The sequence below is a fragment of the Python bivittatus genome, unplaced genomic scaffold (assembly GCF_059951505.1).
Source record: "Python bivittatus isolate LINGU-HERP-01145 unplaced genomic scaffold, Pbiv_v1 ctg000440_np1212, whole genome shotgun sequence".
Classification (NCBI taxonomy): domain Eukaryota; kingdom Metazoa; phylum Chordata; class Lepidosauria; order Squamata; family Pythonidae; genus Python; species Python bivittatus.
The window spans coordinates 1405233-1428221 of record NW_028277063.1 but is presented as its reverse complement, the minus strand read 5'-3'; the positions used below and the strand labels follow the sequence as shown (position 1 = coordinate 1428221).

Sequence of the window (22989 nt, the reverse complement as noted above, 5' to 3'; positions counted from 1 at the left end):
GGGTATCTGGAATATAAACGTCAAAATGCGTGGGAAGAAAGACGACTGCACGAAGGTTGAACGCGTTTAGCCCTTACGTGCTTTCTTCACGGAGCTCAGAATCCTCTTTTTATTTTTATTTTATGTTAAATTGTGCGGGGTCAGTTGGAATAACACCCAAGAAAGGTACGCAAAGGTTTAATAGCTTCTCCTCCTCCTCCTCCTCCTCAATTCTGCATTCGCTCTGTCGCTGCTACCGTTCCGTGTTAATACTGTGTATATCCACACTGTGCTAGGCTCCCTAACCAACCCGGCATCGAGGATCACTTTCTTCATTCGCACAAGGGGGCTAGACTTTTGGAAAAGGAAGCCGAAAAAGTCGCCTCTTTTCCTGGAATTCCCAGCAGTTCTCGCTTCTTAACCCCACAGCACGTGGGAATCCGCCTCTCACTAGGCACGGGTTTCTTTTCACAGAACTGACTTCTCTCCCACACGCCTTCGCTGTTCTTCAAGACAGTCTCGATATCCTGATACCCAGAACTCTAATCTACTCCCGATCCACTCCTCTGTCCCCCTCACGCCCAAAACCTCAATAGGACCGGGCGTCCTGGCTGGATACGCGGGAGGAGGGGGCATTTCGATGGGCTGATGCTTCCGTGCCCCTATTTATCTCCCCCCCCCCCCCCGCAGCCGCCGCGGGTAAACGGAGTGGACGTGAGGCCGCGATGCGCGATGTGTGCATGGGTGTTTGTGTCCGTGTCGGGGTGGGGGGGGCGCGTCCATCCTGCCTGCCCAAGCGCGAATCCCCTTTGCCATAAATGGTCACCGCAACTGCAGCGGCGGCGGCGGCGGCGGCGCAGCACACAGCGAGCGAGCGGGCGGGCGGGCGCGGCAACAGAGCGGAGCCGCGCTCCGGGAAGGCGCGTCACTGGGGCGGGGGCCGCCCAGCAGGCAACTGCCGGCCCGAGTCCGGACTCAGCCGCGCCGGCCCGTGATGGACGATCTGGGTAAGAAGAGCCACCGCGGCGAGTTCAGGGGAGCCCCTGTCGCGCGCCGCCGCCGCCGCCGCGTCCTCCGGGTCTCCACCTCTTTCCCTCACCCCTTTCGCGTCCCCTTCCCTCTTCGCCTATCTGCGGGCTCGCCCGCCCGCTTTTCTGCCCCATTCCTGGTCGACCTTCCCTTCTTTCCATGACTGGCCGTCATTTTTTTCTTCCCGGACGGCGCTCTCGTTCTTCTAGCTGGTTTTTTTCTTCCTTCTTACCATTCCCGCCTTCGAGTATTGCTCTCTTTCCTTTTAGCGCTCCTCCGGTCGGACTTTCTTTCCGCTCTTTTCCTCCTTCTTTTAATTTACGGGGGGGGGAGGGGGCTGGTGCCGGCGCTGCACAGCTTTTTTTCCAATTCCATTTCTTTTTCTTTCTCTTTTAATCGCGTTCTTGCGCAGCAACAGCAGTGTTTTTATTTTGGCACCAACTTTTTTTCAGAACTTTATCCCACGCCCTGCTCCAACCCCCTTGCAAAATTCCCCCTTCCCTCCTTCCTCTGGGACTTTTTCACGTGTTGCACGAGGGCAGCCTCCCTTTCTCACTGGAATTGCCCTTGGGAGGGAACGGGGGTGGGGGTGGGCTGTCTGGTTTCCGACGAGAACGTGGGACTGTGTCTGCTGCCGGAATCCGTCTGCTGCGCTGGACCCACGTTTGCAAACCTAGGTTTGCCTCCACTTGGGTCCAGGTTTTATATGTTGAGGGATTAGCTTAACACCCCTGATGGAACCATAATGTGTGAATTGGCTGTCCTGCTTTGCAAACTTCCCTGATTGCAGATCTCATGCATTGCCTCTTCTGGTCCCTTGCCTTTCTCCAGGGCCTCTCCCAGTTTCTCCCCCATCCTTGTAGCTGGCGGGGTGGGGAGAGGGTGCATTTCCTCAGCCCTTCCCATCTGGAGAAGGAAGGAATGCTATTTCTCAGCGTATTCCTGTGGCTTTGCGGAATTGCTGAACCAGCCTGCTAGACAAGCTTGCTTTGCAGCCCTCACTCTGTCCTCCTGCCTTGTGCATCCTACAACTGCTTCAGAGAAATCAGGGCCTCCCTCCGCCCCCTTTGCGTTTTGGTGTCCAAAGGAGAAGAAAGGAAAAGGAATTAAGAACGAGGAGTCCTGATCCATCACTGCAACAGGCTCTCCGGGGTGCCTGCTGTAGATACTGTATCATCTTCCCATTTCCTTGGAACACAGGAAGCTCAAGGCTAGACTTAGGCAAAGTGCCCCTGTGCAGAAACTACAAAGCCCATCAGCTCCAGTAGCTGGGTGGAGGTTGTGCAATACCCGGTTGGGGAGGGCTACCCAAGACCGAAGCTGCCAAACCCACAAAGAGGACTCCTAGCGCGTATCCTAGCGCGTTTTCCCTCTGTCCCTCTCTTCCTGAGATAAAGCTCCTCTGTAAAAGAGCTTTCTAGTGGTTTTGCTCATATCTGGCATCCTCAAATGGTCTTTATCTGGAACGAGATGCAGACTTCCTGGCTGTTGGTCTGGGTGATCCAAAGGCCCCAGGGAACCCTCTTGTGTGTAGGAGTTCAAGCCATCGTTTAATGGGGACGGAGGGGGGACTTCAGCAGTCCAGTTGTTGGGGCCTCACGGAGGCCGCTTGCCCTATTCCGCAAGGCGTGCTTGTGAGAAAGGGCAGCTATTTCATATCTAACCTTCGCTCCAGCCTGAGTGAAAAAAAATCTGCATTAGTATCTGTATTCTCTTGGTTGGGTTCCATTAGGATTTGCAAAATACCTCTTCTACGGAGCAGGAAGCAGATCCGGGATCCTGAGCTGGGCCGTAATCTTTTGCAAAATTCTTCCAAAGCGGCCTCAGAAATCCATACGGTGATCTTGATCTTCGCTGGCTGTTAGCTCCCAGCCCAGCCTACTGCGCAGGACTGTTGTGGAGGTGCAGTGCTGGGGTGGTGGGTAGAGGAGGATCCTCAGCCTTCAGCTATCTGAAGAGTGGGTGGGATAGCAGTAGGAGGAAATGAAATTAGAATGCAGTAGCTGATCTGGTGAGGGTCTTCCAATTAGGTCACCTGGCTGGGACATCAGGGTGAAGGATCTGTGCTCTGGAGGAGGTCATGGTGGCCTGTTCACTTCTCTTTCCCTCCTGTCCCGCCCCTTTCCAGGGCTTCCCCACCCTTCTAGAGCACTACATTCCTGCCTCTCCCTCTGTGGTTTCTTCCTAGACACATTTCTGCCCCGTGACATCAGACAAAAAGGAGCAGGAATGAGAGAGACCTTTCTTCATCCTCTTTCCTACCCCCCCCCCTTTTTATGTTTCTCCATTCCAGAAAGTGGCTGGAAGAACAGTTAAACTTTCCCTTTTTCTAGTTAGGGTTTCAGAAGCTTTCTCCTCTTCCATTTCTCTCTGGGGATAATCTGGAGACAAGAACCTATGTTGCCTGGCAAAGAGTTGGGTATGGTAGGGAGGTCTCTTGCTGTGGTGTGGGGAACAGGAGGGCTGTGGGCCAATGGGAAGGCGAAGGGGAGTGGGAGATGTGCCCACGAAAAATGTGAGAGGCCAGGGGTATCTGGGTAAGGAAAGATGCAGAAGACACACACCTTTGGATGCCAGAATCGGTGACCAGATCTTGTCTGGGGTGATCTATTCAGGTGGAGATTAGAAGAGATCAGTTTTTTACTGGACTGTTTATTATAGAAGAGACTCTTTTCTGCTGTGGCCCCCACCCTTTGGAACACCATTCCCCCCCCCCCCCGCCTCCCCAAGACTTGCCCTGACCCCGCTTTTAATGCTTTTCGCAAGGCATTAAAAACTTGGTTTTGCCATCAAGCCTGATAGTGCGGGCAAGCCGGCTTCTTGTTTATATCGATTGTGGGATGCTGTGAGTGCTCTTGACTGCTATTTTATGTCATTTATGTTTCTTATTCTGGTAGTGTTTTTATTCTCTTTTAGTTGTCAGCCGCCCAGAGTCATGTTTATGAGATGGGTGGCCATGTAAATTTATTAAATAAATAAATAAATAAATTCATGTCACTCGAGGATCAAGAACAATTAAAAATAATCCGGTCTTCCGCGTAGGAGTCAGCTGCTTAAAGAAGTGAGTTAAAAAGTCTGGTGGGAAAGTGTATGTATTTGCAGATGTGAAACACATCAGGAACCATGGATATTTTGTATTACAGTACAAAATGGGAAATCTAAATAAAATTGGAACATAGGATTTGAAAAGACCATTCAGCCCAGATGCTTCAAAGTAGCTTGTCTCTGTGTTGTTCTGGTGTGGTTAGCTGTTGCTAACTTTTCTTCGGTAGCATCCCCAGAGTGTGCTACAGTCTGCATGGAGTCAAAAGTGGCATAGTCCTTCCCTTAGGGCTTTTAAGGTAGTTCAGCCAGATTGCAGAAGTACAATGGAGGGAATACTCAAATTGCCCTGGATTTTGGGGAGATATTAACACAACCAGTTATTACCAGATGCATCGGTTCATACGTTTTTTTCCCACTGACCAAGTCTCTGGAGAACCCATAACAAATATAAAATATGCACATTTTTGTTAAACATAAGATACTTTGGTTATGATTTGGACTGATAACTGTAACTTAGCAAGGGGACTTGTCCTCCAGAAAGGGTTGAATTTCTACCTCCCCTTGTCCTAGCTAGCATGGACATTTGTCGGGGGGATGGGATCTGTAGTCCCACAAATGACCTGTCTGTGTGGTAAGGCCTTTTGCCAAGACTCTGCATTCCATTGGTTGCCCTCAAAACCCAAGACTGAACGCAGTCCTGCTGGAGATGGCTGTAGACCCAGACTGAAGAGGGAACCGGGGTGTGGAGAAACTTGGAGGAAATGTTTTAGTTGGCAGCGTTTAAGAGTTGGTAGAATAGGGCCCTCTAAAATTCTCAAAATTGCTGGCTGGAATTATGAAAGCTCTAGTCCAATACTTTCAGGCATAGGGCTGCTAGATTTGCAAAGCTGTAGAGCAGTGTTTCTCAACCTTGGCAACTTTAAGATACGTGGACTTCAACTCCCAGAATTCCCCAGCCAGCATTTCTGGAAGATTAACGAAAAACAGTGCCTCTGTGTGCAACTTCAGGGGTAGTTCAGGTCTTGCCCGGATTCAGCCATGGGGCAGCTGGATGACCTCAAGGAAGCAACTAGACTTCCTCTCTTTGCTTCTTCAGATACTGTGAAGATAACCACGCTGACATCTGGCCTAGGGTTGGAATTATGGTTATGGAGATACAGAAGAACTGTGTTTGTGCATTCAAGACGAATGGCTAAGCTAAGAACAATCAAAGAAATGTCACCCTAATTTAAAAGGTCACTGCTTTAATCAGGGAGGGACCTTGGTAGAGCTTTGCACTGTCAAAGGCAGAATAGAAATCTATTTTAAATATCTAGAGCAGTGTTTCTCAGCCTTTATGATGTATGGACTTCAACTCCCAGCAAGGCTGGCTGGGGAATTCTGGGAATTGAAATCTACTCATCTTAAAGGTGCCAGGGTTGAGAAACACTGAACTAGAGAATTATAGGAGGTCAGGCAGAAATACAATGAACATAAATGGCTACCTTCTTACAGGGCAGGGTTTTTTAAAGTTTTTTTTTTACCCACCGTCCTTATTTTTATAAATAACTCAAGGTGGCGATCATGCCTAATATACCCTCCTCCTCCTATTTTCCCCACAACAACAACCCTGTGAGGTGAGTTGGGCTGAGAGAGAGGGACTGGCCCAAAGTCACCCAGCCGGCTTTCGTGCGGGTCTAGAACTCACCGTCTCCTGCTGTCCAGCCTTGGGGCCTTCACCACTGGACCAGATGTTTGCCTCCTTTTAAGGTTCTCAAACACTGGAGCAGGGGCTGGTGCAAAGAGGATAGAGGTGAAGAAGATGAAGATTTCTGGATGGGTCCAGCCCTGATGAGTTTCAGAAACCTGTTTTTTGCAACAGGCCTTTGGCGGGGGGGGCGGGGGGGGCGGAGTTGTGAGCTGCTGCTTCCTGTAATTTGGAGATTAATGAGAACAGAATCTCTGGCCCTGTGTTTTGCCTTGGGTGGTTATTCGTGTTTTAGGCTGTGTATTTTTTAACGTTACTGATGTAAGTAGGGCATGGAAGCTACCCTACAGCTTCGATGGGAGTGGCATATCAGCCCTGCAAATAAATAAATAACTATTTGTTAGATTTATATCCTGCCTTTTCTCTAAGGCTGGAGCATCTGTAGGGGGAGTCAAAAATGTTGGTATGGCTGACCCGAATGTGCAATTGAACCTCCTGCCCCTTTTTTTACATCTGCGTGGCACGCTTTAAAAAAGAGTCAGGGCTTTGATCACACTGTTGCACCCCCGTCTTGATTTTTTTGACATCCCTCCCCCCAAGCAAATGCCTTTGCTTCAAGAGCTCCATGTGGCTTAAAGGGAGACCTTGCTGTATTTTATCCCCGTGAGAACAACATTGGGCAGACAGAGTGAGCTTCCGCGGTTGGGTGTGGATTCGAACGTGGGTCCCCCCACTCCTTGCCCAACACCTTCACCCCAACACCACCCTGTGGGCCATTTGGGGGTTGTTTAAACCAGCTGCTGTCCTCCCAGATAGTTCTTATGATCTGGCCAGCTTGCAGGCCATTGAATTTGGGAGGGTCAAAAGGGCTCTGGGTGGAAAAGGGGTCTTGTACAAAAGCTTATTTGTGTGGAAAGCAGAGAGAGCTTTGGAGGGTTGAAGTTGACGCAGGAAAAGACAGAAATGGAACAGCGGATCGGTATGGGGAAATTATGTCGTAGTCACATATCCCGGGCTTTTTTTTAGTCCAAGGGCATGTTTCGAATATGAAGCAGTGAGAGAGTTTCTGAGCATGGGCAGAGGACCAATCCCAAGTGAGCCTGGAGCCCAGGAGCCATGCTGTCAATGCACGGGCACAAATAGAAATTTGAAAATGTTGTTACCCACAACTGCTCTCTTCTTCCTGTCCTGTGGCATCCTGTCCTGTTGCCCTTTTATTTCTAGAGGTTTTTTTTTTCTGCCTTCCAGTCAACACTGACTGCCTTCTGAGCAACTGCCTGGACTAGTCCCTGCAAGTTTTCTTGGCAAGATTTCAGAAATGGTTTGCCCTTGCCTCCTCCTTCCTAGGGCTGAGAGAGAGAGACTGGCCCAAGGTCACCCAGCAGGCTTTGTGGCTAAGGTGGGATTAGAACTCATGGTCTCCTGGTTTCTGGCCTGCTGCTTTAACCACTACACCACACTGACTCTCTTTCTAGCCCTGCCTCTTTGTTTTTCTTATTTGGTCCCCCGCGTGGATCAATACTATAAACCAGTGTTTCTCAACCTTAGCAGCTTTAAGATGAGTGGACTTCAACTCCCAGAATTCCCCAGCCAGCCTGGCTGGGGAATTCTGGGAGTTGAAGTCCACTCGTCTTAAAGTTGCTAAGGTTGAGAAACACTGCTGTAAACAATATAACTGGCTAAAGTAGATTCAAAACATAGGATTTCATGGCAAAGTGAGCCCAGCTCCTGATTCTGAGCGAGGACTCATTGGAAAGGGCTTGGCACCACAATGGTGGAATTTCCTATTCTGTGAGGACTAGTGACTTGGGCAAGCCTCTGCTTTAATTAACTGCTTCAGGTTCAGGGGCTTGGGGCCAGGGAGTTGGCGAAGCCCAAACTCTGCAAGTTTCCACCCACTTTCTTGCATCAGAAAGTGGGTTTTCATGCAGAAGAAATTCATTTTATGCTTTCGTTAGCCATTACTGATTGATTTCCGTGGGACTGAAGAATGATGTAGCGTTTCTAAATTCCACCAAGATCTGGAGAACCATGATGTAGCCAAGTAGGTCAAGCATTTGTCTTTCTTGTTGGAAGCCCCACCTAAATCTCCTAAACCTCAGGAGATTAGAAGAAGAAAGAACTATTTCACAAACATCTGTTGGTTTTAGCGTTGTCTCTCCCTCGATCTTGCTTTTATATTGCTCAGGACGTTTTGAGATTCATTTGTGCAGGGGGAATTATTTATTTATTTGCTGGACTCATTTTTCTGGCTGTCCAATCCACAGCGACCCCTAAGACAATTACCGAAACAACTAAGAAGAAGAATTAAAAAAGAGGAAGGGACCCTATATTAAATGCAATTGTAATCATGGTGTGAAAGTCCAGACCTGGAGTTTTGGTGTTTCTGGAGGAGCTGAATTATTTTTTTTTTAAATCGCCAATTTCCCAATGGGAGAACTTTGCTGTCACCTGGATGAGGACACCTGCATTTCTCCTTTAGGATGGGAACAGCAGACAGGCAGGGGCTAGACTTCTCTGCAACATTTCTTTTTCCTCCCCCTTGTTTTGCCTCTCCTGTTCACAAGACCTTTGGGTCCAGCTGCTTTCTCCCCTTATTATTTGGGTCTGCCTTCCCTTCCTGCTGCCTGTTTCTTCCTGTGTTCCATTCTCAGCTGTCCGGTCTTTCCCTACAGATGCTCTCCTGGCTGATCTGGAGACGACCACCTCCCATATCTCCAAACGCCCAGTTCTACTCACCGATTCCGGGGGAGCCGTAAACCAAGACAGGGCTCCAGTTTCCAAGCCGGCAACGTCATCGTACAACTCTCAGCAGCAGGTGGGCTGGAAGAAGTGGAAGACGACTGCATAAGCTGGCTTGTTCAGTCCAGCCCAGTGTTTTTCAAACTTGGCAACTTGAAGATGTTTGGACTTCAGCTCCCAGAATTCCCCAGCCAGCATGGTCCTCCTGACTGGGAATTCTGGCTGGCTGGGAATTCTGGGAGTTGAAGTCCACACATCTTAAAGTTGCCAAGTTCAAAAAAAACACTGGGCTAGCCACTTAAAGTGCTGGAACAGGGGTGAAATGAATTCTGGGAGCAATGGCTGAAATTAATAGCATCGTCATGGCTACTTGCTCCTAGTTTGTCAGTGCAATGGGCTAGCCTGTCTTCCTAGGCAGAAAGCCTTTATCCCCCTAAAATAACTTTGTAAAAGGCAGAAATCAACTGGTGAAGCTTTCTGAGGCCCTAAGATGAAGTGGCAAAAAGTTTCACTTTTTCATTTCCACCCGCCAGCGTCTTTTCAGGACATCGAGCCCTTGTTCTAGTAAAAGAAAAGATGGTCACTGTGATTTCATTGCGGTATCACTAATCCTTTTCTAGCTAAAAGCTCCATCAGCACTGATATCATGCTATCAGGAGAAATAAATAGCTGCTCCTGCTTACATAAGGATTATTCTGGGTGTAAAACCATCCTGTGAGGTTGGAGGGAGACAATAGATTTGTGGTTTTGCAAATACTGTATGTATCTGAAATGGGAACCGTGGGATTTTTTATTCTCCCTCAGTTCAGATGGGCTTGCCTTACTCTTTGCAACACATTTGGTAGACTCTGTGGTCAGTGACTTCAATGCTATTTCAGTAACCTTCGAACTTACTCCTCCTCGTTTCTCTCAAGTGGCTTTTTTTTTTTTTTTTAAATCTGTTTATTCAGTGCAATGTCCTTTTGTCTCTCTGTAAAGGACAGCATCCCAAGTCATTTCCAAAAAATATAAAACTTCGTTTGGGAGGAGATGCATTAATTCTTTAGTTTCCAGCCTTTTGGCTCCATGCTAGAATCAGTTTCGGTACAAATTCACCAGACTTGTTTTCCCTCAGTGGGAGAGAAAGTAATTTCTCTAACAAAATGCAGAGAACACAACTCCATTTGTGGGTGTTTGTCTGCATCTCAACAGATCCAAATGGGATTTGAGCCCAATTTTCCTTTCTGTGATGTGTGTACACACATTTTTGGTCCAGTTGCCCATTTATGGTCAAACAGGTTTTTACATAAGCCAACAAAAACTTTTAGGAACCAACTTCAGATGTTTTCTGCCTCCAGGCACAAAGGACATAATATTCTATCTCTGGAGCCCAAATTTTACTGCAACTCTCATTGGTGTCTGGTAGAAGCCCCAGTGACATCATAGCGTCATGCTATCATCACATAACTGATGTCATGATACAGATGACATCACACACACACACACACACCGTAGGCACTTGTGGCAATTCTGCTGATGGAATTGGTCTTGTAGGCCTACCCTGTGGATGTGTGACCCACCCAGCTTTAGATTTCAAGAGAAGAAAACATCTAGAGAGTTTAGAGCAATGTTTTTCAACCTGGGCAACTTTAAGATGTGTGGACTTCAATTTTCCAAGTCTTCTGCTGCTCTTTGCCTTGAAGTCACATTATTCAGGCCCATAACACTGAAATTCATATTTGCCTGGTGGGTCCATTTATCTATCTATCTGTCTATCTGTCTATCTGTCTATCTGTCTATCTATCTATCTGTCTGTCTGTCTGTCTGTCCGTCCGTCCGTCCATCCATCCATCCATCCATCCATCCATCCATCCATCCATCCATCCATCACATTTACGTGGCTGCTGATCTCACAGCTCTTCCTTCTACTCTGTAAGTTGCATCGTCTCATTTCTCTCTGTCTCAGGCCGGAAAAGCAGCCATGCCAGCAGATCCAATCCCAACATCAACCCTGCAAGGCGGGAGTGACAAGGAGCATCTGTATAGGTAAACCGTAGGGCATTGTATGAATGGGGAAAGGCGTAGATGTGCTGGTGGGTATCTTTAATGCGTGTGGGTATCGTTCTCTTGGTTTCATTTTGTTTAGCATGGCAGAAAAAGATCCTGAAATATAAAAGCACAGAAATAACTGCATCTAACAACTCTTGACTAATCCCTGGAATTCTAAGCATACTTGTTAGTAGTCGGATGGGAGACCACTAGGGAATCCCAAAGGTCAGAGTAGATTTAGAGGTTGAAAAGCACCCCTAAAAGAAAAAGACACTGACAGACCACTTCATGCTGTTGCCAAGATCATTGTGAGGTCCCCAGGGATCAAGCTTGTTAAAAGGGATCCTTTATTTTTCCTATACAGAGGAAAACCATCTGGTGGAGGTTAGGGGGTGAAAAGGATAGAGAGGAACAGAGATGATGATGATGATGATGATGATGATGATGATGATGATGATGGTGTGGACGATGTGCTGTGGGGAAGAGGCAGAAGTGTGAAGTCCCTCCAGTGCTCTGCAGGGCTGGTGTGTTCTTATAAAGAAAGGCAGACCGTGTTTTTAAGGTTTGTGCTCCCACTGATGGAAGCAGTGTAAGCAGCTGCTGTTTCTGCTACAAGGGCAGCTGTTAGGTGGCAGAAGCACAGCTGGCAACATTCCTCTGCCCTCTTAGCAACACAGAAGCTTCGTATCCGACATCCTGGAGGAGAACATGCCGTCCCCCGGACTGGCCTTTAAATCGGCTGGATTTGAGGGTAGCGAGCACCAGGGGACGGAGGAAGAGTGGGGGGAAGAGGGAGAATTCTGGAGGCGCTTGGCTTCCCTGGGAGCTCTGCCCAGATCCACTGGCCTCAGTCCAGAGCTTCCATTAAGCGGAGGGATCCTATAAATAGCTGCCATCCTGGCCTCTCCATCTTTCCTGAAGGGGCAGGCGCTGCATCGGTCTCTTCGGGGTGTGGCGTGAATTCGGCGTCCCCTCCCTCCTCCCCACAAATGCTCCCTGGTCAGAGGGGCTGCCCCAAAGCCGCCTTCAGGCACTCAGCCTCTCCTCTTTTGCCTCCCACCTCAGTACGGTCTGCAAGCCTCTCTCGCCCAAGCCGAAGGAAGGGGCCCCTCCACCGTTCTCCTCCTCCAGCGGGGTGCTCGGAGCTGGACTTTGCGAACTGGATCGGCTTCTCCAAGAACTGAACGCAACCCAATTCAACATCACCGGTACGGGGTTGGGGGGGTGGGGTGAGGGGGTGGGAGGGCATGGTGCTTTGGATGGTCTTCCACATGCAGAAATGCTGGGCCTCGGAGTAAGTACACATACATACATTTCTGCTGGTAAATAGAATTCACTAGCGCAGATGGCTTTAAAGAAATTGCTCCGGTTATGGAGGAGTTATGGGCCACTAACTTTGAAGTAGAACCTCCATGGACAGAGGCACTTTACCTCTGAGAATTAGATGCTGCAGAACAACCACAGGGGCACTTTTTGGTCCTGCCAACCTCCCTGGAAGCCTCTTTTCCGTATCTTCCCTTGCATTATCAGAAGTGGGCCTCAAGCTGGATTCTGCATCATCCCAAGCCAGAATGTTTGTTGTTTTTGGCTTGGTGTGATGCGTGAACCCAGCCATTGTCATTTGTAAACAGTGATTTATGGCTTGGCGTGTTGTGTGAACCCAGCCCGTTGTGGTTTTTCAATAAACCATAGCTAACCAAATCATGACTTTGAGTGCCAATGTTTGCTGATGTCCAGAAAAGTGATTTTAAAAGGATGAAATCATACATTACAGGTCTATCTTGCCTAGATGGGTGTCCTCCAGATGTGCTGGGCTACAACCCTCATAATTTCTGTCCAGCCTAGGGAAAAAATGGGCCATGAGTTATAGGAGACGTAGTCCAATACAGCTGGAGAACTTCAGGTCTGCGGGAGGGAGCGTCCCCTTCCCCAAGGCCGATTCAGGTCTGGACTAGCTGTGACTCAAGAGAACCTCAGGATAATGTGCCCTCCTTGGTATTTATGTCACCTCTTCCTAGATTTTCCTTCACTCCCCATTATTTTTTTTTATTTAACCATTATATGTATGTTCCGCCTTTCCTTTGATGCTCAAGTTGGTGCAGGTGGGATATCCCCTTCTTTTATCATGAACACAACAACCCTGTGGGGTAGGTTGGGCTGAGAGAGCCGAGTCCAAAGGTATTCAGTAAGCTGCATGGTCAAGTGGGGACTTGAATGGGGTCCTTTCTGCCCCTGTCCAATCTGAACCTAGAGGTTCTCAAACGTTCAGTACAACATAAATGAATCTGGGGGTCCTCAAAGTGCCACGAATAGAAGTGTTGGCTTGGGTGGAAGTCCTGTCAAAGCTGGGTCCGGTCTTGGCTCTTTGCTTTGGGGTCTGGGGTGTTTGGTGCTGGCTGGGGAATTCTGGGAGTTGGTCCACCCATCTTAAAGTGGCCAAGGTTGAAAAACACTGTTGGAAATAGTTGGCATAAAGCACAGCACCCAAGACTGTTCCATTTCCCAGTCAAAGCCTGTTACTTCCAAAGCTGGTCTAATGGTAGAGCTGACGCTCCCAGAGGCAACTGCCCTGTCTATTGAACAGAGTCCCCTCTAGATCAGCATTTCTCAACCTTGGCAACTTTATGATGGGGGGACTCCCATCTTAGGTCCACCCATTGTAACGTTGCCAAGGTTGAGAAACACTGCCCTAGGTCTTTGGGGCTCTCTAGGTACATCTTCCATTTGCAAGCAGATTTGCCCCACACGCTGTGTATATCCCCTGGGGCTTGGCCTTTTCTCGTAATAGAGCATTTATTCCTTCCTCCGTTGGCTTCCTGTGGTGCTTGCATTCCAAAATGAGGCAGGTTTGAGTTAAGAATGAAGTTCCTTTTCTGCCCTGGGTGAAGCTGCCAGATCTCAACACAGCAGGAGGAAGTTGCTTCTCCTTTGAGTGGACCTTGCCCAATTTCCCCTTATGTCTTTTTGACCATGCACTTCGTGTGTGTGTGTGTGTGTCCTCCAAATGTTCTGTCCTTCCTAGAAGTGTGGCAGTGCTGCCCTCTGGTGGCAGGGGTTTGGAATAGCACTCTCATTCTTGGATCTTTTCCCTATCTTGGACTTCTTTTCATCCCCAGATGAAATAATGTCCCAGTTCCCATCCAGCAAAAGTCCTGCTGCAGACAAGGACAAAGAGAGACCGGACGATTCGACAGACGGTACTTCTCTATCCCGGTAAGTGGGTGCTTGTTGGGTTAGGAAAGCAGGTTAATTGCAAATCAAGGCTCTCTTTCCAGAAATAGCTGCATGTCGGTTGTCTGGAGAAGAAAGATTCATAACAGGCATCCCTTTGGTCCCAAAAATCAAAGAGGTGACATCCTTTAGGAGTCTGGCTGGCTGGGGATGATGCGTGTTATCATCCAACGTACTTGAAAAGATACACTGGAGAAGCTGAGATAGAATTTGCCACTATGCCTAAAAAGGTCTGAAAAATATTGTTTTTGATGCACCAGATCTAAATACTAACTAAAATTCTCTATCAGGATAGGTAATTAGTATTCCCATTTTACAGCCTAGAGCAGTGTTTCTCAACCTTGTCCACTATAAGATGGGTGGACTCCAACTCCCAGAATTCCCCAGCCAGCATGCTGGCTGGGGAATTCTGGGAATTGGAGTCCACCCATCTTAAAGTAGCCAAGGTTGAGAAACACTGGCCTAGAGAACTGAGAGAATAAAATACCCACTGCTGAAGTGGAATGTATTGCTGTACGCAGCACTTTAGAGGTATTCTCTCTTTGAGAGTTATAAAAAAGGGGTAATTTTTCAAGGGCGGATTTTCTACCATAGGAAATAGGTGGAAAAGCTGCAAAGATGGAGCTTCTCCATCAGAGAGATTCTCAAAGTTCAGAAACCATTTGGGGTTTGCAGCTGGTTATCAGAGTGAGGATGTGGATATGAAACCCCCATCTCCAGCCCCTGAACTGGAGCAGCTGTTACTCCAAGAAAAACAGGCGTAGGGTCTCTCGGTATCCCGCTGCAATTGGGAGAACCGTATTCCATGTTCCCTTCCCACCTTTTCATGCCTGATCTTATCCCAGGTCAACAACTTCTCCACCTGCCAAGCCGTCTGCCACCTCAGCGACTCTGGAGCTGGACAAGCTCATGGCTTCCCTGTCGGATTTCCGCGTCCAGAGCAATGTAAGCAGGCTGATCAGGTAGTTCTGGGGCTGAAGATGAAGGGGACCCGGTTGTTTTCAGGACTGTTTGGGGTTTGACAACAGTATCGTGCATGTAAGTGTAGATATTTGAGTGCAAAATGTAGCATTCTGCAGGCCACAGGCTTTCTTTTAAAAAGTAGGTCCCTAGTCTTTGTGGTTACAGGGGAAGGTAGAAGAGTCTGATAAACTACAGAAGCTGTGTGTGCATGATCTTGTGTGTGTGTGTGTGTGTGTATGTATATGTTTCCATACAAATATAATTTCTGGGAGAGGACATTCAATATCCTGTATTGTTCCCACCCATCCTTCACTGATTTCTACAGGTAGAGTGGAAAGATAAGGTTTGCTTAAATTAAAATAAATAGCATAGGTTGGATTATACAAAAAGCAACCTCTCTCTCTCTCTCTCTCTCTCTCTCTATACATATATGTCTACCTACATGTGCAAATACACCCGCATCAAGTCTATTTCCAGATGCCTCCTCAGAACGGAATGGCTCTTGATGCACTCAGAATCTTTTTCTCTGTAGTAAAACTATGCAAAAGTTCTTTTTAAAAATGCCTGACATTCCTCTGGCTGATTAGGGAGCCATGCATTTACTCAGACAAATGAGACATTCTTACCCATTTGTTCTCCCCCCCGCCGCCCCCCCCCCCGAGCTGTGCTGACCACCATTCTAACTTTATTTGATCGGAGCATATTGCAAATTCACACCACATCCTTTTCGCCTAGCACAGAAGAAAGCAATTCAGTTAATAAAAGTCTTCTGCAGATTGGCTCTGAAGCCTTGTCCAAAATAAAAGAAACAGCAGTTGAGTTTCCACAGACTGGCTTGCTGTCTTCGTAGTGCACAATACTACCCAGAAAGCAGAAACAGCACTCTTCATACGTGACTCTTAACTACCTTATGTTTCCTGATGCTTTAGCTTCCGGGAGTTTCTGCCACCACCACCGCCACCACCACCACCACTGTTTCACCAGCACCTGCTCCTGCCCGAGTGTCCCCAGCGCAGCAGCCTGTGGTGTCGTCTGTCTGCCCAGGTCCCACTGCTGTGCCCTCCCAGACGTCCCCAGGCCAGCCGAGTGGGAATCTGGATAGCATGCTCGTGATGCTGGAATCAGATCTCAGCCGCCAGGGCATTTCCACCACAGCTAAGGGGCTGTGTGCTTCCTGTCAGAAACCCATCGCTGGGCAGGTCAGCGCTGTCTTGTACGTGGGTCAGATATCTGGGTAGATCTGGTGGGTGCAAGCAGGGAAGTCAGGATGAATAAACATCCCATTTGGAATTTGGAAGGTGCTTCTCTGCCAACCTTTTGGGGAATTTTGAACTCCTACGAGATCCTTCTCCATCTTCCCTGTCATTCTGAATTATCATGGAAGGTATCCTTTCTATTGCTGTAATTTGGGTTTAGGCTTAATCTTGGGTTTAGGGTTAAGTTTAGATTTAGGTTTAAGCCTAGGCTTAGGTTTATAGCTGCCAAGTGCCCAGGTTTGAGCCCTTCAAGACGCTTCCAGGCATTTCAGAGCTCTAGCCCACTGGCCAAGGAGATGAGTGCCCATTAGCAGAGCTTGGCTCCTCCATCCTTGGGCCCATTAACAGCTGGATTTGCACAAAAGGCCAAGCTTGGTTAGTGTTCATTTTAGTTAGGGTTTTTTCCCCTCCATCCTTGGTGTTGTGCAAACCCATCTCGTTTGGCTACTTTACGGTTCATGTGTTGTATGAATCCAGGAAATGGGCTGATTCGGGAACTGGGTTAAGCATTGTTCAACTGCAGCCTGTGGAAGAATAGAGGAGCAAGAGACATTTGGGAGTGGAGGCTCTTTCGTAGCATCGCTGTCTAGTGGCCAGTGTGCCAGGAGCTAACGTGGCCTTCTTTTTTCCATGTTTCCTGGCCCAGGTGGTAACCGCTTTGGGGAGTACTTGGCACCCAGAACACTTTGTCTGCACCTATTGCCAGAAGGAGATGGGGGGCAGCAATTTTTTTGAGAAGGACGGCTCCCCTTACTGTGAGAGAGATTACTTCCAGCTCTTCTCTCCCCGTTGCGGATTCTGCAATGAACCCATCCTGGATGTGAGTCTTTTTCTTCTGCCTGGAGACGTGGTCCCTTACCCCAGTGCAGTCTTGAGCAAGCCCTGTGTGATCTGTGTGGTTTTTGCGAGAGTCCAGTTCTGAATGCGAGTTCTGGGATTTGTTCATTTATTTCACCATTTTCCTCATCAATAGCCCAAGTGGTGGATAGCAGCAGAGGGGGCAACGGTACAGTTTCCCTTTTTGTTTCAGACCACAGAGTTTCTAAAAGGGCCTTTCCTGTCTTTCGTGTTATGATAGAACTCAAACTATGATCACTGGGCGTTGTGTTATTTGCAGGATGAACCCCTGCAGTGCATGACAGCAACTTACAGTGTCTGAATCATAGCATGAAACGGGTGGCGCAAAAATGTCCTGATGGTGTTATCCAGGGTTTAATGACTAAGACTCCCTCCAGTCTAGCTTGGGTCTTAGTGACTACGTGGATATTCTTGTACAGGTAGTCCTCACTTAACGAGCATTCATTTAACGACCATTCAGATTTTCGACGGCACTAAAAGCTTTCAACTGGTCCTTGCACTTATGACTGTCACAGTGCCTCCACAGTCGTGTGATTGCGATCCGGGGGCTTGGCAACCAGCTTGCAGTTATGATGGTTGCAGCGTCCCAGGGTCACATGATCATCATTTGTGACTTTCCCAGCTGCTTCTAGGAAGCAAAATCAATGGGGAACTGTGTGATTCACTTAACTGCTGTGTAATTTGCTTAACGACCACATGATTTGCTTAACAACTGCCACAGAAAATGTCGTAAAATTGAGTGCAATCACATGATGCCTTGCTTAACAACTGCCCCACTTAACAATGAATTTTCTGGTCCCTATTGTGGCCATTAAGCGAGAACTAACTGTAGTTTCTTTGGCAGCAATATAGAAGTGGTTTGTCAGTGTCTTTCCTGGGTGGTTTTTAACTTCCCAGTCTAGTCTACATCTGTGGGATTTCCTGATTGTGCCCCATCCACGCGCTAACCAGAATGCAGCAATTTAGACTGCATTGCAGCCCACTGTACAGCTTCTGAAGCCCAGCAAACATACCCCTTGCCATAATTTTGCTCAGACTTTTGTGAATCACAGTGCCAGCACATTTGCAAGGAACGTTTACAAAGCCTAGTGCAGGACAGTAAATACGACATTTTATAATAGAGCTATTTGGCTGAATTGCTAAAGAATTTGATTATATTTTTATGTGTTTTATTTCTTCATTTCACTTAGTAGTCAGTAATAGAAGCTGAAGCTGGAAACCTTTCCCATGCCCTGTTACAATTCTTCGAAACTTAGTCATCTTAGATCCACATTCACCAATGTGTGTTTTCGTTTTTACTGTAGTACAGTGGAGATTATGTAGACAGTGAAACAATAACTGCTGAAGGTAGTATTTGAGCAATAGGATTACAATTAAAATTTTGCTGGAAAATTCACAGTGGGGTCCATGCCCGACAACCCAAAGTTGCAACATGTCAGAAAGCCAGGTAACGTTCACAGCATCTAAGATCGAATTTGATGCAACGCAAGCCTTCAGTGGGACAGAATAGCGTGCAATTTCGGCATATCGCTCTGCACTGGGTTATACAGCAGGAATGGGCTGAAACGTGGGAGGCTGGAAAGAGGGCTGGAAAACCCAAGACAGGCTGAGAAATGCAGAGTAGCAATGCCACGTTTAGCGCATTTTCGACAAGGTGTTCTTTTCTCCCTTCTTCGGCATCCGTTCAGAAAATGGTGACTGCGCTGGATAAGAATTGGCACCCGGAACACTTTTGCTGCGTCAAGTGTGGGCGGCCCTTTGGAGAGGAAGGTCAGTACAGCAGCTGGCAGGGAGGGGGTCTTACTTTCACCAGTTTCATCCTGTTTGGGACTCTTCAGATGTACATAGCTGGATCTTTCAGTGGGCTTCAAACGTTCTGCTGGCGATTGAACTTGCATGAGTTCCATTCATCGGATGAGTCCCAAGAGAGGATGAAACCGGTCACGTGGTGCCTCTTGCTGGTCAATGTAAGTAAAAACACCACACAGGTTATTACAACCTGTTGCCTGTTATAAGGTAGCAGTCTGCTATCTCTCTGCTCTGAGAGCTAAAGAGAAGGGGGACTTTCTTAAGAGGAGGTGAGTGTGTCTACTAAATCATGGGCAAGTGTCTTTTTTGTGCCAGAGGTCACAGCTAGTTGATTTATGCCTCCAGAGGCCATAGGGAGAATGGCAGAGATGGAGTGATGTCATGGAGAAGGTCTGGGTACAAAGTATGACTGGGTGGCAATCTTTTTTACACACTCAAAAATGTGCAATTGAACATCCTTCTGTTGCATGGTCTTAAATGGCTCAGGGAACTAGGAAAATGGCACTTGTTGGCCTCTATGGACTGCCCGTGGCCCACTAAACCCCTCTTCCCAATCAGTGGCTCCCCAAAGGTTTTAAACTTCACTTTCTGTTGCCCCCACCCAACAGGCTGCTTCATGTTACATGGCTTGAGGTCCAGCTCATCTGGAGGGCCCCAGATTGGAGAAGGTTGTAGTGCCCTTAATTGAAGCTCCGCCGTTTCCTAATCCTGATGTCAGCACTGGAAAAGAAATCTAGATCAGGCCTTGTGCAGGAGTACGTGGCCACCGAGCTGCATCATTTTTGGTCCCTTCTCTGCTGACTCTCTGTCGCCCCCTGCAGGCTTTCACGAGAAAGATGGGAAGCAGTATTGTCGCCAGGACTTCTACGAGCTCTTCTCCACGCGCTGTCAAGGGTGCAGCCAGGCCATCTTGGAGAACTACATCTCGGCTCTCAATGCCCTGTGGCACCCAGAATGTTTTGTTTGCAGGGTAAGTGTGAGCTCTGGGCCAGGGATGGGCCATGGGTGGTCTTGTCAGGAGGGCCAGAAACCAATGAAGAGAAATTTCTTTTCTGAAGGAGAAGACATGGTCACCTTGAGTTCTCAAGCTGAAAATAGAATTGCTAGGCTGCAGTTCCCCTCTTAGACTTATTGCTTTAGTTTTAATTTTGCCTTGGCTACAACTGACAGGGAAACTCTCTGTGGGGAAGTGGTTTCTATTTCTACCCCAGGCTGTCCCTTGCAAAGGTGATGGGCATGGGTGGAAAGAAGAAGAATAGTTGCCCCCATTTGCATTTGCAAGACAAAGAAGACAACAGATCACTGCTCTTCTTCAAGTTAGCTCCTGAAAGCAACCTAGGATTTTACTTATTTATGTCTCTTAACTTAGCAAAATAACTCCACCTGTTTGTGCCAACCGAAGTTGGGGAATGTGGTAGGTTTGAGTCCCTTTAAGAACCCTCATATGCATGTTAAAGGTGGGACAGAGACGTAGCACATCTGGACCTATTAAATGACTGGGCTTGAAACAGCTGTGATCCCAAATTCTGATATGTAATGCCAAGTATGTGAGGTTGGTCTGATGCAGAACGGTGCTAACAGTTCAACATCCATGTTGCTGGAAAGGAACCAAGCAAAGGCAATAGAAGATGTCCTCAAAATGAGCCATTAGCAAAGCTGTTTTTGGAGAGTGGGCCCAATGCCTTACTTGGATGCACTGGGTCATGCTGGTAGGGATGGCGAACTCGGGCTGCAGGGCAAGGCAGTTGCCTTGGTGGGGGAGAGAGGAGAGAGACAGTGATCCACACCCCCTCCTGATCTGCCACTTGAGGTGGGGGTCTCACCTTGCCTTATAGAAGACCAGACCCTCTTACTGAAATGACCCAGCATGGCCGTGTTTAATTTGACAAAGAAACACAATGCCCCTTGCCTTTTTTTGGCCCCTTCTTACAGCTGCCACAGTTTAAAGCCAACATAATAGAAGCTAAACCAGAATGTATGGCACAAATTGGGGGGAAAATGTCATCAGGCAGAAGTGGAATCTTAGTTGGGGTTTCTAGGCTGAATTCAGGAAGTATAAAGGGCAAGGAAGTTTTCTTTTTAAAAAATGAAAGATCTGCCCAAGTCTGGAAAACCAGTTAAGATGTCAACTAAACAAAATTAAGTTGAGTAAAAACAAATGAGGAACATCGTGAGTCTACTTGGCAGGATCCATAGATTCTTAATAAACTCCAGCATTGCTCATCTTCTAAATATTCCGCCTAAAACCAGCTTCTGCTCTAACATTGCTTGGAGACAAGTCCCACAGATCTGTGAACTTTTTTTTTTTTTAATTTGTTAGATTGCACAGCTTTCCCCTCTGCTGTCTCCCAGATGGGCCAGACATCAAACCCTAGTAGCTTTCCAGGGTGGGAGATGGTAGGAATTGTTTGCCAACAAATATGAAGACCCCAGATGGGGAGGGGCATGTGCAAGATAAGCCTGTGCACTGGGCCAGATTTTGCCCGGAGGGTGGGAAAACCTTTGGAGAGCAATGCAGCCTTGTAGACCCCCATGGAATCGTGAGTGGCCCTCTTTGATCCCCCTTGGTTTGTTCTCCATTCCAGGAATGCTACACCCCATTTGTGAATGGCAGCTTCTTCGAGCACGGCGGGCGCCCGTTCTGCGAAATCCATTATCACAAGCAACGCGGCTCGCTCTGTTCTGGCTGTGAGAAACCCATCACCGGCCGCTGCATCACAGCCATGGCGCGGAAGTTCCATCCGGAGCACTTTGTCTGTGCCTTCTGCCTCAAGCAGCTCAACAAGGGCACCTTCAAGGAGCAGAATGAGAAGCCCTACTGCCACCCCTGCTTTATCAAGCTCTTTGGGTGACTGGGAGGGGCCCTGGCCCCACTGAGGTCAAGCCACGCCTTCTGCTGGCATGGGAAAGGGGGAGGGCCCATCGTCGGCTTTTGAGTGAGCCACGCCCACTGCCACGGATGGAAAAACCTGTGCCTTAGGGCCTCCATCCCAGGAGCCCATACACCGTTGCCAAAAGCCACACCTGTAGATCAGAGCCACACGCAAACAAGCAAGGAGGGAAGCAGGATGGATCTGCTCCTCTCACTCTTCTCAGGAGCTAGGCCTCTGTTCCCGCACAAGCAGCCAAGCGTTATCTCCCACCCCATCACAGGCTACTTTAAACCACCATGCCAGCCAGCACCAGCACTTCTGATAGGAGGCACTGCCTTAAGCCACATCCACAAGACTTTGAGGCCCTCAAAGCAGGAGACCCAGCTGTGATGGAACCACACCTCTGGTGTCTCTACCATTATGTCCAATTGTACGGGATGGGGGCATGGGGGTTGAGCTGCTCTGCCCTACAGCTCTTCTAAACCATAAAGCCACCCTTCTGGGAGGTGGCCAAATCACACCCAAGGTTCTTTGGAACATCTTGCTGTTCTTGTCCTGGTATTTAATTAGTGGAGAGCAATGACTACATTGTTCCAGGTCTACCTGAAAGCCCTCATGATCTCAACCCCCAAATTTATTCTGTTATAACCAAGGAGGATTAATATTAACTCCTTAGCCCACTTCTTCTTTTTTTTAATCATGTAGGAATGCAGAACTTGTAACCGTCCAAACTTTGCTAAAAACTGTAACTCCCAGAAGCTCCAACTGGCATACCCAACAGAGAGAGATGCTATGAAAAAGCTTAAGAACACCTGGAGCCTTCCACACTGGTTTAGGGTTGAGTTCTGATGCGCTGAGTGATTCATTTGTGGAGCTGGGGTATGTCGTTCTCCTGTAAGGGGGTGAGGGTTATCAACGTTTCTAAAGACATTAGTGGCCCAAGCATCTTTGTCAATGGTGGGGGGAATGACAAAGCTCACATCGTTGTGCAATACTGCAGCTTATACATTTGCATCAGATCTGAGGTGCAAGTATTTAAGGGTGGTGGTTGCATCGTGATGTCACCTTGCACATGTTATTTTTCCCTCCTTGTGGCCTGCTGTGGAGGTCTCTGGTTTACAGGATGCTGGAGTTCCTTGAAGGAGCTTTTGATAAGGGACCAGTTGATGTGGAAGAAAAGGATGTGGCGTGTTGTACTCCCCCCTTCCCTTGCGTGTTGAAAAAAATGCCACAAATGATGACACCACTTCTTTTATTTAATAAAAAAAAAAAAAACTGGAGAAAGTAGGGAGGGGAAATAGGTCAAAGCTTGTTGTCTGGCTGTATCAGGGCCATTTTTATCTTATTGTATAAACCCCCATGGTGGCTTTTATTATGATGCAACTTGGCCGGGAATAAGGAGCATGCGCTCTTCCTTCTGCCATTCATTTTTATGCCAACTTTTTACCTGCTCACTGCTGTATTATATAATAAAATTCACTTAAAACAA

General features: G+C 47.8%; 1 protein-coding gene across 2 annotated transcripts; it reads left to right on the top strand.

Moving 5' to 3' along the window:
* Nucleotides 1–107: 107 nt before the first annotated feature.
* TGFB1I1 (transforming growth factor beta 1 induced transcript 1) lies at nt 108–22989 on the top strand. Of its 2 annotated transcripts, none has more exons than XM_025171687.2 (11): nt 108–165; nt 8416–8558; nt 10428–10507; nt 11576–11718; nt 13627–13723; nt 14587–14686; nt 15634–15903; nt 16607–16780; nt 18507–18588; nt 19449–19597; nt 21213–22989. In XM_025171687.2, exons 1-11 carry the CDS (start codon nt 123–125, stop codon nt 21477–21479), a joined length of 1548 nt encoding a protein of 515 aa, XP_025027455.1. In that variant the 5' UTR covers nt 108–122; the 3' UTR covers nt 21480–22989. The 2 variants fall into 2 exon arrangements, with proteins under 2 accessions (XP_025027455.1, XP_087998720.1); XM_088142594.1 differs by lacking the exon at nt 108–165 and adding an exon at nt 830–986.

Excerpts from the sequence above, each read along its gene's own strand:
- TGFB1I1 (XM_025171687.2), top strand. The coding sequence starts at position 123 with ATGTTAAATTGTGCGGGGTCAGTTGGAATAACACCCAAGAAAG. Across the intron at positions 10,508-11,575 it reads GACAAGGAGCATCTGTATAG|TACGGTCTGCAAGCCTCTCT; the intron begins GTAAACCGTAGG and ends CTCCCACCTCAG. Across the intron at positions 11,719-13,626 it reads AACCCAATTCAACATCACCG|ATGAAATAATGTCCCAGTTC; the intron begins GTACGGGGTTGG and ends TTTCATCCCCAG.